The following is a 17,228-nucleotide window of genomic DNA, read 5'->3' on the forward strand; positions in this document are numbered from 1 at the left end:
TTTAATTATTTTTTTTATATTTAAATTTTATTGATAAACCCTTACGGGTTACATACATTTAACAAAATATTTTCACTTTTAAAATTCACATTCTACTGTTAATGATAATATTTTTAACATCTTTTGTAAAGGTTGTCTGAGTCTTTTGTTTAGTTTTGTCTGGTAGTTTATTGTATAATTTCAGTCCATGGTTTATAAGTCTCGATTGTCCTTTTCTCGTTTTGAAATATTGTATATGATATTTTTCTGATATTCTCGTATTGTGTTCATGTTTACTACTGTTTTTTTCAAGTTTTAATTCTTCGTCTACAATTACATCAGTGGCTAATTTATTAATGAATTTTAAAGATTCTAGTTTAAAGAGTTCAGTTACATTTAATTGTTTAGTTTGTTCAAAAAGTTCTTTAGTTGCTGTTAGATAGGGAAGGTCATATACTAACTTTAATATTTTATTTTGCTGTCTTTGTAGTCTGTTTATGTCATTTTGAATTCCTGTTCCCCATAGTAGTTGCATATAACATATTTTAGTTTTTACATAGGCTTCAAACATTAAAAATTTTTCCTTTATTGGAACAAAGCTTTTTTTTTTTAAATAGACTCGATAAAGTCGCCACTTTGCTAATTAAATTGTTGATATGAATTGTCCATGTCAATTGTCTGTCTATTGTTAGTCCTAAGTATTTAACATGTTTCAATTTCAGTTAGTCGTTCATTATTTTCTATTTTCATAATTTTCCGAATATAATAATATATATTGTGTATGTATATAAAGTGTCAAATAAAAATTAAAATAATAAATCTCATTGATTGCTACAAAAATTTGGACAAGCTCAAAATATCGTTGATATTGAAATTAGTTTTTTCATTGCTTAATATTTTTTAGTAGATGAGGAGCGGGCGCTGGAATTAAAAACAAGATAACTCGCCTTTGGCCGCATATTTATTAATATTATCATATTTTTTATACTTTTGTTATTAAAATTGTTTACGAACCATTTATTATCTAAACTATAGCATGAACTCACCAATTCGGACACCGTTTCATAAAGCAATTAATATACGTATGTATATATTTGCCCGGGGTCGAAAATATCGTGATTTTTATGCGCGGTGTTACAGAGCCTGATCGCAAAACTTCAGGGGGACATAACTGTGGTAAACTTGAAAAAAATACTTAATACTTTTTGAATCGGGCTGTGGTCCCGTGGTTAGTGTTGCGGACTCACGAATCAGAGGTTCGAGCCCCACTCTACTCCAAATTGATTTCCATTTTCTGATTGTGAGTTATTTACAACTCAAGAATCATTAATATTTATCCATCAATTAGCCACTGGTGTAATGAGGAACTTCAGCCCTACGGGAAATTGGATACAAAGAATGTTTTCTTACGCGCGGTAAAAATTAGAGCATTAAATTGTACGGTAAAGTTTCTTGAAAATGTACGAAAAAAATAATACTATTTTTAAAAAACGCACTACTTTGATTGATGTCACTGGTTTTTATGAACCAACCAATGGTGTGACAGCTGTGAAGGATATCCGGTTGGCTTACCGTAAACGGACCAATGGGAAGAACTAACAGGGAACAACCTCTGATGTCACACGCGGAGTTATTTCAGAAATACAATACCTTAAAAAATCATAGCGCTGATAATACAATATGTAAAAAAAATTGCCTTAGTTTAATAGTCTATTAACAAATAAAAAAACAAAAAAAAGACACCGAACTTCCTCATTGTAGACGAAGAACTAAAATTTGTAAAATAATGTAGTAAACATGGACACAATACGAGAATATCATATTTAACTTTCTTACACAAGACAAGGACAGTCGAGACGAATAAACCAGGGACTGAAATTATACAATAAACTACCAGACAAAACTAAACAAAAGACTCAGACAACCTTTTCAAAAGATGTAAAAAATATTATTTTGAACAACAGAGTATGAATAAAAAATTTATATATTATTTTTGTAAAATGAATGTAATAATCCGTAAACTAAACAAAAGACTCAGACAACCTTTTCAAAAGATGTAAAAAATATTATTTTGAACAACAGAGTATGAATAAAAATGTAGATATTATTTTTGTAAAATGAATGTAATAATCCGTAATAAATAAATAAATTTTCAAATAAAATTTTAAAAACTCGTCAAAAATGGCCACAAAAAATAAAATATTTGGGTTAATTTACTATCTATTTTGTACATTGATGTGTCATAATATGTATAAATGTATTGATTTTAGTATAAAAGAGCCCCTAACACTGAATTTTCTAAAAAGGACATATAAAAATATTATTGCGCTATGATAAAATTGAGTATTGTGAAAATTAAATTTTAAAAAAGACTGGTCATAAACCCTATAAATGCCTCGACTTCCCCATCCCCTCCTCTAAAATGTTTTTCCTCTTTTTATTTATATCACTACAGAGATGGGTAGAATTTTTGTTTCAAGATTATGGATATTCGAGCGTTTACAGGGCTTATGACCTGTCATAGGTTGGGTTCAAGTGGCCACTTTTATGTAGATACTGCAACATTCCCCATTCCGCTTATTAGCGAATATCCATATCGGTGACATTTTTGGTTTTTGTATATATGTCATGAAACAAGGAAAGCTTTCGCTAGCGCGTTTGGAGCGCCATCTATGTATTTGATATTGAGGTTAAACGCGCTAGCGAAAGCTTTCCTTGTTTCATGACATATATACAAAAACCAAAAATGTCACCGATATGGATATTCGCTAATAAGCGGAATGGGGAATGTTGTAGTATCTACATAAAAGTGGCCACTTGAACCCAACCTATGACAGGTCATAAGCCCTGTAAACGCTCGAATATCCATAATCTTGAAACAAAAATTCTACCCATCTCTGTAGTGATATAAATAAAAATATACCTACTCCCCCTTGGGATAAAACCCAGAATTGTGTGTGTATAAATATGTAAATATATATACACATACCAAAAATAATATTATGTTTTTCCTCTCTGTTGCAAAAATTTAGATCTAAATTATAAGTTCGCTAAAATTTATTTTTTGTAAAAAAAAACGTGATAAGATCATATTGCTCCCAGGCTATAGATACTGTAGACCCGGCCCTGGCAATAACATGTATATTTATTATGCGTCAGAAGCAAAAACATAAATAAAAAAAAGTCGGTCAGTATAAAAAAAAACTTGGCTACCAAATTGTTTATTGAAGCGTGAAATGTAGCTGTTAGCTGTATATAATTACATAGTTTGGTATGCACCGTAATCTGAAGTGGTTCTCTGAACGCTTTAGCGCGCGTAGAGGACGCTTTTTTACGCGTATTTACGTACTAAATACACGGTAACAGAAATACCAACAAATCTTCTCTTATTTTTTTATTTTATTTTATTTAAGAAGGTAAAAAAAAGACTAAACCGCGAAACCGGCTTGTCAGCAGTAGCTCAATCACAAATAAGTATCGACGTACTAATAAGCGACTTGATACAATTTCTCACCATGGTTGTTTATCGTATTCGCGATCACAATGCAACATCCGTGAACACCTAATATTAATGTCAAAATATTTACGTTTCGCGACGTATAATCCTGCTGCGCAATCACATATTTGAATTTCACCGGTGTAAATATGGAAAATATTCCAGATAAGCTATTTTTATTTATTTATTATTTATTACGCTATTCATTGCATTTAGCCGGCGGTTTGCGAGCCAAATTTCAAAAAAAGTAGTCGCCATTGTAATTGTAATTGATTTTTCACTTTTTTGTATTAGATACTCCTTACTATTTTACAAATGCAATTTATTTTTTTTATTTATTTATTTATTTAAAGAAAACAACAGCCATTACAACAAAAAATACAGTATATACAAATAAACCAAAATTTTAGGCCAATTATAGTTTTCTATATACTATAAACATATTATAACAGAGATGAAGAACATTTAAGAGAAGGTAATATGGAAGTCTAGGCATCTACAGGGCTTATGACCTGTCAATGGCTGGTTTAAGTGACCACTTTACACAATGTGTAACATTCACCATTCCATATTACTTCCATATTACCTTCTCTTAAATGTTCTTCATCTCTGTTGTAATATGTTAATATAAACAGCTCCCCAGGGAGTTGAATCCAGTCCTTGTCTACAAAAATTTGGACAAACTCAAAATATTGTTAAATGCAATATTGTTTTTTTTTTATACTAAACGCCAATTTTTCGCCAAGGAACTATATTTATTTACGAGGAAAACAAAAAACAAACCGACACGAGCGTTCACTTAGAGATTACACACGCGTTGACTTATGACTGCGATAACTTAAGCATGTTTATTATTGTTCATTGTGATCGCTCAAATGCTTATTATTAATTAAAGTTATTTGTGATTGGAATAGGAATATATTCTGATTAGGAATCTCATTGAAAATTTAAGAATTCTATAATGAAGTGTTCTTTGGCCATAAACAACAAACAAAACAAACCATCACAAGCTGTATGAGATCGGTTTCTCGGATGGTATGTTAAAATTAATGGCGAGCTACCTCCAAAACAGAAACCAATACGTCTCCTACGGTCTATTCGCGTCAGAGTATTTCCATACTTTCTCGGGTGTCCCGCAAGGCTCTAACCTGGGTCCATTGTTGTTCTCAATTTTCATTAATAATATTAAAAATGTAATTTTGAACTCGCGTTTTCTGTTGTTTGCGGATGACTTAAAACTGTTTTTAAAGGTGACAACTTCTGACGATTTTCGTCTTCTCCAAGCGGATATATCTAATATATCTGAATGGGGAAGGCGAAACAAACTTGGGTTTAATGTTTCCAAGTGTTCGGTCACGTCCTTCACTAGGGCCCAAAAAACTCTTTTTTTTCGCTACAAAATGAATGACCAGAATCTGATACGAACATCGAATGTTAAGGATCTGGGCGTTAGATTTGTAAGCACTCTGACATTTCATGAACACATAGAGACAATCAGTGGTGATGCATTGAAGATGTTAGGATTTGTTCTGCGTACTGCCAGGGTTTTCGAAAATACCCGCGTACTGAGAACTCTTTACAACTCCTTGGTGCGAAGTAGACTCGAGAGTGGCTCGATGATTTGGGGGCCACATGAACTGAAGTACTCTCTTATGATAGAGAAAATCCAAAAGAAGTTTCTGAGATATCTCTACATGAGAGAGTGCGGGTATTATCCTTGGCTCTACCCGACCGAGTTTCTCCAGGGTATGCTTGGCTACAACAGTTTAGAGACTAGAAGGAATGTGTATTTGACCACACATTTTTATCGATTGCTGCGCGGTATGATCGATAATTCTGAAATTATGATGAGCATTGGTTTGTATGTTCCTGATAATTACCTAAGACAGCGTCAGCATAGATTGTTTCATATTCCGATATTCAGGACCAACCTGCCTATGGTTATGCCTGTTGGAAGAGCTACCGCTATGTTGAACAACATCGCTCTGGATATTGATCTGTTCCATGTATCCGAAGGGGTTTTCCGGAGCAGGATTCTTCGACTCCTTTGACATGAGTCTCTTTCGTGTATTTTTTTTTCCTTTTTTATAATATGTACGTATTGAATATATTTTTGTAATGTATATGTTATATTTAAAATAAATAAATTGAATTGAATTGAATTGAATTGAATCACGCTGTTTCCCCGTAAGGGTAGGCAGAGAGGATAGAACGCCACAACACTCTATCTTTGCATACAGATCTCGCTTCCTCTACATTCATACATCTTCTCATGCACGCGCGCCGATTATTCCGACTTTTGACATGTCCATCTTTAAGTATTTGTTGGATTTGGTCATGCCATGTCTTTCTCGGTCTTCCTCTATTTCTGCATCCATCAACATTCGCATTGTAAATATTCTTAGCCTTTCTTTCGCTGTCCATTCGTTCTACATGTCCAAACCAGCGCAGAGTTCCTTTCTTGATTTTGTCGATAATGCTTGTCTCAGCCTTACATTCGGTACTGACAAGCCTCTGACCAACGTTGTGCTAGCCTTGTATAATGTGTATGTATATATATTTTCTGGTAGGTACTGTCAAATCGATAGCTTGAAACAAATTTCAGCCTTAGAATTTCATTTACGGACAGATACCCTTGCTTTTTAAAAAGTTCAGTTTCCTTTTTCTTTTGATGTTGATTTTACAAGGAAGGCCCCCAATTGGTAATACAATACCTAATACAATATTTGAGTTTGTCCAAATGTTCGTAGACAAAAGACTGGATTTCACCCCCTCGGGAGTCATTAAGATTAACAGATTACAACAGGGATGGAGAATACCTGAAATAAGGGAATATGGAAGTCAAGGCATTTACAGGGCTGTACCTGTCATTTATTTATTTATTATGGATAACTTATATAGCGCCATTTTCGTAATAAAATACCTCAAGGGCGCTTTACATGGTGATTCTATTGTTAAATTAATTTAATTGAAGCTTTTAAATTTGTAATTTAATTAAAATAATTTATTTTGTTGTCACGTGCTACGGATTTATTCAAATGATTTAGAGAACAAGTGGGTTTTAAGTTTTTCCGAAACATCACTTCACTTTCACAGCCTCGCACCTCTGCTGGGAGAGCATTCCATGCCATAGGGCCTGCGACCGCAAATGCGCGTTCACTGAATTTAGGGCGCTGTTTGCGTAGAGGTATAATAACTTTTTCTCTCGCCGTATACGTAGCTGATCCAAGCGTAAGATGTCTGTCAGCTAGTTCATCCGGAATGCATAGTTCCCTTAGATATTCCGGAGCAGAGTTTGCATTCCACCCTCTGTGGAAAACGTAGCCAGTGTAGTTCCCGAAGTAGTGGAGTGATATGACTGGACTTAGAGATTCCGAAAATAAGTCTCGCTGCGGCATTCAATACAGATTGTAGGCGAGTCATTTTGTTCATTGGTAGACCTGCATAGATACCATTACAACAATCGACTCTAGACACTACAAACGCATTTATTAATTGACGGGCGGCATCGACCGGCAAATTTTTGCGTATTCATTTAATTTGTCTCAGCTGGTAGAAGCATGAACTTATCGTTCTACTAATTTGAGCCTCAAGAGATAGGTCAGAATTGAGTAAAACTCCCAGTAGTTTAACGGTGGGTAAAGCGGTACTCCCTACATTAGGTAGAGCCGTTTCCTGGATCAAATTCTGTCGTCTGGCTGAAGCCACCCACAGTTGTTCTGGTTCTGGTCATTGGCTGATTTAAGTGTCCACTTTACACACTGTGTAACAGTCACCATTTTTGCCTATGTTTCTTCACATCCATATTTCTTCAATTCTTCCATTTGTTGATTTTAGTGAAGTTAAAGAGCTGAAACCTTTATTGTTGTGAAGAGATTCATCTGACTGAATTATTTCACATACTAGGCAACGCCTGAAAACAATTTTTCAATTTTTAAACTTCTTCTTGGACCAGTTGGTTTCATTACAATATTTGAGTTTGTCCAAATGTTCGTAGACAGTCAGATGAATCTCTTCACAGCAATAAAGGAAAATTTCATATTCGTATTATTATTGAATTTCTTTTTCACATTTATATATGAAAACATTTCTCCCCAATATTAATATTGATTTTGAAAATAGTATTCGTAGTATGTGATATTTCCGTATTCTACTTCTGGTGGGTGCGTACCTAACAAATAAGTTATTTACGTTTTTTTTTAATGAATTTCATCTCAAATTATATTTTTCGACAGGTATGCCTGGCCCGAGAATTGCGATCCAAACATTAGGAAAAAAACCGGCGATTCCGTCATTCGTTGTTCTTTGAGCGGTGACAAATGCGAAAATGGAAACGGCCACGTGACTGACGTAGAGAACATCACCTCGTGCAAGGGGACCTGCGAGATGGCGGACGGCCCCAAGATGGCGGACGGCGCCAAGATGGCGGACGGCGGGAAATCTGACAGCTGCTGTCAAAACGGCGACAGGAGCAACGAAAACGTGGTCGAGGAAGAATGCAGGATGGTCGAACTGGGGAGATCCAGATTAGAAACGAATGGCGTCTGTTATATCAACGGTAAGAACATTAAATTGACATTTTATTTTATTTAGCAAACCGGTTGGTTTGCAAAATTCGTATTTGTTTTCTTCTTCTTTTCCACACCCGCTCCTAAGTGGAGCATGTGGAAATCACCAGTTGTCTTTAGGAGACCCTATCGCCAGCCAGCATTTTTGCCTCTTTCCACGTCAATCCAGCGCTTCTTAATTCCGCCGAATAAAGTCTAAAGATCGACATTGACGGCCTTCCGGACGGCGTGAGCCCGCAGGTTTAACAACTTGAGGCATGTGCAGCACGTGTCCAAGCCAGGTCCCCCGCTGCATCTTCAAGACGCTCGTTAAAGGAGGCTGCTGCGTCCGTTCTCGGACTTCAATGTTAGTTATAAAATCGAACCACCATAAACCTAATATTCTTCTCAAGCACTTACTCTCAAAACTCAGAAGTTTGGTGTTTTGAGCTTTGGTAAGGTGCCAAGATTTGTTTTGGTCAGTAAATATCATAGAATTAAGAAAAGCCCAGAAACCGCATACGCGCATCAAACAGAAGGCGACTAAACTACTCTGAGTAGTTTTATGTTTTGACTCATTAGTCTTTGTAGAAGTCGATCAATACGCAACTCCCGATTTGAATTCAACTATGCCGTGTTGTGTTAGTAGTATAGAAATGATGCTGGGATAAACAAGAAACAGGAGGAGATCACATTTCATGCGTAAAGTAGCAAATGTATGTTTAAGTAGCAAATGCATGACTTAAAAATTGAATTATTTTTCCATCTGTCAGATTGTTAAAGAAAACTAAATGGACATTTTGTTAGTGTCGCCAGGGTAGTCAGATTTTTTACGCTACTTTGATCCTGAATTGCCAAATGGATATTAATTTGCATTGTAAATACTTTTAAATGTGTACCTGTGTATTTACTATCGCAGGATTATTCCAATTTATATTTCCATAATTCGCCTACATTTATTTTATAAAACTGAAAATACACATGTGTGTTCATTTTTTTATTTATTTATTCATTTTATTCACAATATACTTGTTACATTTATTGAGACATAAATCCCAACTCCATGGAACCAAAGTCCTGTGTTGAGTTTGTTTGTTTGTCCGTCACATCTCCGAAACGGCGAGTCGTAGCGGCCTGAAATTTGGACTCGTCATTTTAGATGCGATTTCAAGGTTAACGTTGCTATTTTAGAGTAAAATTTTAATCGGCCTCTACGCGATGAAGACTCAAACTTTATATGGATGCCTAGTGCGGCCCCGCCATATTGCCCGTAATCAACTGTCATAATCAACAGTAAACCTACTTTAATTCACAAATTTATCCCTTAAATTGAGAAAAAACCGTATCTAAAGTAAATATGTTGATATAAGGAATGTTTTTAAGCAACATAATACTCGTGTCGGGACAATAAATGCCAAAATTCAATGTAAATCATGGGAAAATATTCGGGATCAATTACCTGTTAAAACTGACTCCTTTAACACATTTGACGTTCCTACTGCTGCAACCAAACATACTGTAATTCACCATAGTGGATTTTTATTTATTATAACGTAAATATCCAAGTTATTTACAAACAAAGCCAAGCCCAGCGACAAAAGCATTCGATAGAACCGTTATGCGTATGCTGTCAAACAAAACAAAATGGCCGCCAATTTGTTACTAACCAACATCGCTTGCGTTCCATGAAACATGGTGATAGGGCTTGCCTATAGGTGGACGCATTATTACTCTGAGGAAATAACTGATATTCGGGAAATATTATCGCCTAGACAGAAGTCATTACTTATTTTTAACCTATGTGGGTATTCTACCTATCATAAATAATGATAAAATTGTGCTATTTTAATGTATAAAGTTTGATAATGGTTGTAACAGAATTATTACCCAAGGAAAAACCGATGATCGAATTCAAGTTAAAACCAGTTTAATCACACAATCAATTATGTTTGTTTGACCCTAATGATACTAATTTAGATATTTATATATCTTCTAGTAAATATATTTATACATAAATATATATACATTATTTCTTTTATTTATTTATCTATGGATTATTTGGCAGCTGCACACCAGAATCTCCTCCATTCTAGACGGTCCTTTAACTGGCCATATGATGTGTGGTTTATATCTGCTTTTTTTTTATATTTTTTTTATTTTATTTATTTATTTAGTTCTATGTAACATAGTCTAATATATATTTACAACACAATATTTACATCTATACTTATTCTAACATTATTTATCACTATTATACACTTAGTATCCTAATTTATAATATTAACTGTTTCATATGTACATTTTCATTAATTATATTCACTATTTACACTATATACTACCTAATATTTTTCACATATATACTTTTTACATTAAATTTTTTAATATATTTACATTAATTTCATTTTTTATGCTTTCTGGCATTTCTTCAAATGATTGTATTCCCTTGTACATGCGGCAGTTCTGGGACATTGCTTTTGATTTCTTTTCCAGTCTTATATTTTGAGATCCTCTTGTTGCATAGTTTCTATGAAATAACTCATTATTTTTTAGTTTATTTTGAAAATATCTCGGAACTGTTCCTTTAATAATTTTGTTTATTTCATTGGCAACATTGAATTTGATTCTTTGATCAATTGTCATGATATCTAGAAGTTGAATCATTTTCTTAACATTTGTTCGTCTCCCACATCTTAATATTATCCTCATCGCTTTGTTTTGTATTATTTGGAGTCTTTTTAGATCTCCTTTATTACCTTAATATAAAATACTGGAGCAATAATCAATGTGGGGAACGATAATACTTTTAAATATCAGCAGAGAGGTTTTAATGTCTAATTTATTCCTTATCCTTCCTAACAGGGATACCTTCTTTGCGATTTTCTTACTCGTATTTTCGAGGGGTCGTCCTCTATGGTTCGTGCCCCAGGGGCGAATCGTCCGAATAAGTGATTATCCACAGCATACTATTATTTTTTTATTTTTTTACGAAGTGATTTTTGTGAATTGAGCCATTTCAGTTGCCTACGATAATCAGAAATGTGTTAATATTTATTTTTCTAAGACAAAAAATGTACCTTATGCATGTATTCTGAAGTCGTTCAAGTTTATCGAGTTGCTCACAGCTTAAATCAGTCATGGAAACATCAGCGTAATCTAGAATGGGTAGTAGTAATGCTTGTACCAGAGTGCATTTAGTATTAATGGGTAAGAATTTTTGCAACCTTCTAAGTGAGTGTAGACAGAAAAATATTTTGCGGCTTAATTCATTAGTATGAGCGCGCCAGCACAGACGTTCATCCATTTGTACTCCTAGATTTTTTACGGATTTCCTGTTTTGAATATTGGTACCATTGACATTAAGAGGATTAAGTGAAGATACGTTTAGCTTACTAAGCAATCTGATGAAGATAGCCGTTCATAATGCAATTATAAATCTCCTCTTTCCCCTGGAGAGTGGTTAATTTGGGGATATTTATTTTTCCATGAGACTAATTTTTGCTTCATATATGGCCACACTGATGATTAAACGTCAAAAAATATGAACACGTGAAATCAAACATGATGATCATCATTTAGAACATTATTGTGACCTTAAGCATTACCCAAAACACTTAATTAGGTTCAATTGACCAAACCGTAATCATCAGTGTGGCCATTATATGAAGCAAAGTGTTGTCGCATTAAAAAAATAAAAAAATAATCAATCTTTAGATGGTAGAGAAGATTTAGAATACCACCACTGGGCTTAGGAGGGCTAGCACTATTTTACAGGGATTAACCTAGCCGGATCGAAGTGGGGGATTCGAATCCCCCATAGACCGATTTGGTCAATTTCAATTTATGTACATAAGCATTCGGCAAACTAACAAAATTGAATAAAATACAAGAATGAGTAAAATATGCGTACGCGAAAACATGAATAAATTATTGCACGGTCATAAACACTTCCGACGTTTTATTTTCCTGGCGCCATGTACAAGTAGGCGCTGGGGTCGTTTGGTCCCCCCGTTCGGATCATGTGTAATCATGTCAATTTTACTTCATGTACATAAGCATTCGACAAACTTACAAAAATAAATTAAATACACAATGAGTAAAATATGTGTACGCGAAAATATGAATAAATCATTGCACGGTCATAAACACTTCCGACGTTTTATTTTCCTGGCGCCATGTACAAGTAGGCGCTGGGGTCGTTTGGTCCCCCCGTTCGGAGCATGTGTAATCATGTCAATTTTACTTTATGTACATAAGCATTCGACAAACTTACAAAAATAAATTAAATACACAATGAGTAAAATATGTGTACGCGAAAACATGAATAAATTATTGCACGGTCATAAACACTTCCGATGTTTTATTTTCCTGGCGCCATGTACAAGTAGGCGCTGGTGTAGTTTGGTCCCCCCTTCGGATCATGTGTAATTTTTGGATGCTTAGTGAGTAAAAGGTTAATCTACTCAGGTCGCAGTGACGTCCCCACACTTCGAAGAATAAAAATAAGAAACGAGTGGAAAGCACTCGTTAAAGATTCTAGGTTCTATTTCACATATATACATGCTAAATGATGTCCTCTCTGTTCATCTCTGTTGCAATCAATTTCTTTTCATGTTCCCAACCGTGTCACCAGAAGTCAAAATCTGCTATTTATAAAATCTTCTAAGACCAACTTTGGTTTTTATGCCCCAATGTCCAGAATGTGTAGATTAGTCAATTCATCACACGACTTGGAATTCTTTGGGATAGATCTTCCGGCTTTTCGTAGATCTCTTCGCGACTAAACAGTGTGGGATGAAGTTGGATCGGCATGGTTTAGCTCGAAATCTTAGGTCTTTCGTTTTTATTAATATATTGCATACAATTATTGTTTTGCCCTTGTTTGTCTTTGCTAAATAGTTTTATGTTCTTTTGTTCAGTTTCTTGCATTTATGTTTCTTCACGTAACTGTTGTAATTGGCCTAGGCCGTATATATAATAAATAAATACATGTATTCTTCAGCGCCCGGACACGGTGAATGAATAAACGGTGAACGAGAAGATGATAAATTTGTGTTTGAATTACTAAAATTAATTAGTTTTCTGTTTCTCAAGTTATCTGTGTTTTGCGACCTGTGGGTCAAAACTATAAAAATATTTACCACGGAAAATTACTAAGTCACTCTGCATAAGTGATAACATCATTTATTGTTTAAAATTAAAAGAGCCCACAAACTAAAGACGATGTTTTATCGAGTATATGTAAAGATAAGAATTTTACTTCATCGGACATCAACATGCCAGAACTCAATCACAAATAACTGTTGACGTGCTAATAAACGACGTGATAACAATTTCTCACCATGGTTGTGTATCGTATTCCCGATCAAAATGCAACATCCGTGAACACATAATATTAAATGTCAAAATATTTACGTTTCGCGACGTATAATCCTGCTGCGCAATCACATATTTGAATTTCACCGGTGTAAATATGGAAAATATTCCGAAACTGCTATTTTTATTTATCAAATGTTATTAAATATTTCTATATTACCACTTACCGACTTTTCTACTTCTACCGGTTTCGAGACGTACCCGTCTCTTCGTCAGGACATCAATTAGACCAATGTGCAAACCAACATACAAAACCCACTATACACCTTCACCACAGTTGTTGTTAGAAGTAAATATTATGGAAATATTTCACATTAGGAAAGCTATAAAAAATATTGTTCCTTTGATCAATAATCAAACAACCTTTCAATATAGTCCTTTATACGATGCTCCACTGAAATGGTCACCCTATTAAACCTATTAAGCTCACCCCCTCCCTCCATCCCCTTCCTGTTTTCAACTATTTCTCGAACAACATATAATATTTTCATAATTTAATCAGTGCATGTTTGTCCTAATTAGTGCATGTGCTTATTAAAATGTATGTCGTGTTGGTTTTATGTTTTTGTTTGTCCTTTTAATGCGTAGATAAACGTATCGAGGGGTTCTAGACCCGTCGGTACAAAGCGATGTACTTACATCAAAACTCGATGGTGGGGGGATCGGTAGTGTATCTTCGTAATCGGTCGGGAGAATTTTATCTTAAACTATGACGTCATACTGAAGCTATGTAATTTTAGTGCGTAGATATATGAACTGTGACGTACGCTTCCCCCTATTTCATATCGATGAACCTACCCAAAACTTGAAGATGGTTTGGTCGGTAGGGTATCTTCATAATCGCTCAAGAGAATTTATCTTCAGCTATACCGTCATGGTGAAGGTATGACGCCCTCATCTTCCCATCATAATTGATGACCTTGTGAACCCAAAAAAACTTTGTCGGTGATCATTTAACTCCGGGCAATAAAAAACTCTTGAAAGATTATAAAATCTCTCGTCAATCCTCTAATCATAGTTTTGTATGGGTTGGAAATTGCAATATTTTTTATTTATCAGAAAATCCAATGGCTCCCCTAGAATTGCTATCAGAAATTACTTGGATCTATAACTATTATTATTATTAATGGATAACTTATACAGCGTCATTTTCGTAATATAATATCTCAATGGCGCTTTCATATCAAATAAATTTAATTTAAACTTACAAATTTGTAATTTAAGTCAGTTAATCGCCTACTTAAGGCCTACTAATTACATTAAAATAATAATATAAAATATGCTAGTAACTTTTTGTAAAATTTGAAAAAAGCGCCAGATATAATTCGGTTAAGTACTGTATAATACCGATCGGCGCGCCGCCATCGGCCAGGTTCGGCTAAGGCACAAACTACAAATGCTTATTTTGTTAATGTTGCAGCCGTTGTTTGCATGAACAAAACGTGCATGTGTGGGTTTTTTTCAGTTGAAATTACGCGCGTATGGGTAACTTTGAAGGCAGTTTTTTTCCATGATCTTTGGTGCATTGTTTTAGCAAGAAAAAATTAATACATTACTGACATCCAGCGTTTTTTTTTCAATTTTTATTTAATAAAAGACGGTCAAAGATCAAATGTCAAATAAATAACCCCAAACGCCTTAAATCGATTCCTTCAAATAACCGAAAATATGGTCCACGTTTATTTTGTTAATAAAAATTCAAAATGGAGTCCTGTGAAACTTGTGATATTGACGGAAATGTGTGTTTAACCGTTTTGAGAAACAGCGCGTTTTCTCGGTTACCCTTTTTGGACAAAAAACTAGTTATTTGCAAAGGAAGGTGCACTCTTAAATAATTAGATTTAATTATTTTTTTATGTTACCCGTAAATTCAGTGCTAAATATTATGAAAAGGCGAACTGGTTAACTGGGTGTGTACACACAAAACATAGTGATTTAAACTAATATGCCGAGTAAAGGAAACTGTTTGGTAAGATTTATTACTTACATTATATAAAACCTTTTTTTTTTTCTATAGCCTACCCTAGTTAAAAACTCTTGTGTACGCGACTGCTTCCATATTTTATTTATTTTTATTTATTTATACATTTTATCATAATTACAATTTTATGGTCACTTTGCCCAGCTAACAAGGGTACGTACCCCGTTCCAAGCTAGGCAATTACATTTTAATACATGAAAATGGTTTACAAGTTAATAGAGAGCACAGACTAATAAAATATAAACTTACTCGTATACACATTTTGATACATATACATACACACATACACATACACACATAAACATATATACACACACATGTACATACACCCATGCGCATACACATACATACATTCATAAAAAAAGACAATTTATTTCATATATAATGTGAAACTTCACGATTGCCATTTGAATATATATTGTTTAAATTATTCTTTTTTTATATTTTATTGTTGACATCCAGTAAGCATCTCCAAACCGCGGCATGCATCACCTTTCTGACTCCCTACGACCAATGTCATGAAAGAGTGAGGTCAACACCTTCCGCAACTTGACAACACTCCCGTCTTTCCACGATTCTGGCAAAAAGTTATGGACCTTCTTGCTTACGCAATAGTGTTGCCTCGATGCCAGAACAGTGTTGACCCCTCCACTTAGTATTAGGTCCCTATTGGAGTATCTTGTATTATGGTTGTGGTTGACGCTAGGGTATTTGTCTCTGTTTATGTGTGTAACCACTACCGTTCTCAATATAGATGGCAGCATAAGCATAAAAAAAAATCCAAATTGCGATCTGTCAAACGGCAGCTGTTAAAATGTCACCCAAATTCATCGATTAGTTTATTTGTTGTAGTCGTTTGAAGCAAACAACTGTTGTGTTTCTTGAAAAATGGACAAAAGCTAATTTCGTGCAGTGATTAAACACTATTATTTGAAAGGGAAAACGGCTAAAGAGACAAAAGAAAAGCTCGATAAACATTACGGTGAGTCTGCTCCGTCAGATTACATGGTCAAATATTGGATTGCTGAATTTAAACGCGGCCGAACGAGCACTGCAACAATACCATCAACAGGAAGGCCAAAAGAGGTGGTGACTGAAGAAAATATCAAGAAAATCCTCGATATAGTTATGAATGATCGCCGAGTGAAGTTGCCTAAGATTGTTGAAATGGTAAACATCTCATATGAACGTGTGTTCAACATTTTGCATGAACATTTGCATATGAAAAAGGTATCGGCAATATGGGTGCCGCGTTTGCTCAGTGTCGAACAAAAACGAGTTCGAGAGACCACTTCACAGCAGTGTTTAGACATGATAAAGCGTAATCCTGTTGATATTTGGCGTCGATTAATAACTGTTGATGAAACGTGGGTGCACCACCTGAAACCAAAAATCAATCGAAACAATGGGTGGAAGCTGGTGGAAGTGCTCCGAAGAAGGCAAAGGCAGTGAAATCGACTGGCAAGGTTATGGCCGCTGTATTTTGTGATGCACTCGGAATATCGCTCATCGATTATCATGAAAAAGGATCCACAATCACAGGAAAGTATTATCGTGCATTATTGGATCAATTGAATGATGCAATCAAGGAAAAACGACCACATTTAAAGAAGAAAAAAGTGCTCTTCGAGACAACGCACTGGTTCACACAGCATTAGATACGATGCTAAAATTACGTGAAATACACTTCGAATTGGTTGATCATCCACCTTATAGTCCAGATTTAGCTCCTAGTGACTTTTTCCTGTTTCCAAACTTGAAAAAATGGCTCGCAGGAAAAAGATTCAGCTCAAACGACGAAGTGATTACCGAAACTAACGCGTATTTTGAGAGGTTCCCGAAATCGTATTAT

At 34.8% G+C, this 17,228-nt stretch overlaps 1 protein-coding gene across 2 annotated transcripts in view; it reads left to right on the top strand.

The window, feature by feature from the left end:
• Positions 1-17,228, top strand: part of LOC148281680 (cysteine dioxygenase type 1) — a 62,868-nt gene that overhangs the window by 39,010 nt on the left and 6,630 nt on the right. For both annotated transcript variants that reach the window (XM_088226299.1, XM_088226298.1), the window contains exon 4: positions 7,711-8,033. In XM_088226299.1, the coding sequence (XP_088082425.1) occupies positions 7,711-8,033 (323 nt within the window). The remainder of the gene's footprint in view (positions 1-7,710; positions 8,034-17,228) is intronic.

The sequence above is a fragment of the Micrasema longulum genome, unplaced genomic scaffold (genome assembly GCF_059751315.1).
Source record: "Micrasema longulum isolate JH-2025_06_02 unplaced genomic scaffold, ASM5975131v1 h1tg000420l, whole genome shotgun sequence".
NCBI classification, from domain to species: Eukaryota; Metazoa; Arthropoda; class Insecta; order Trichoptera; family Brachycentridae; genus Micrasema; species Micrasema longulum.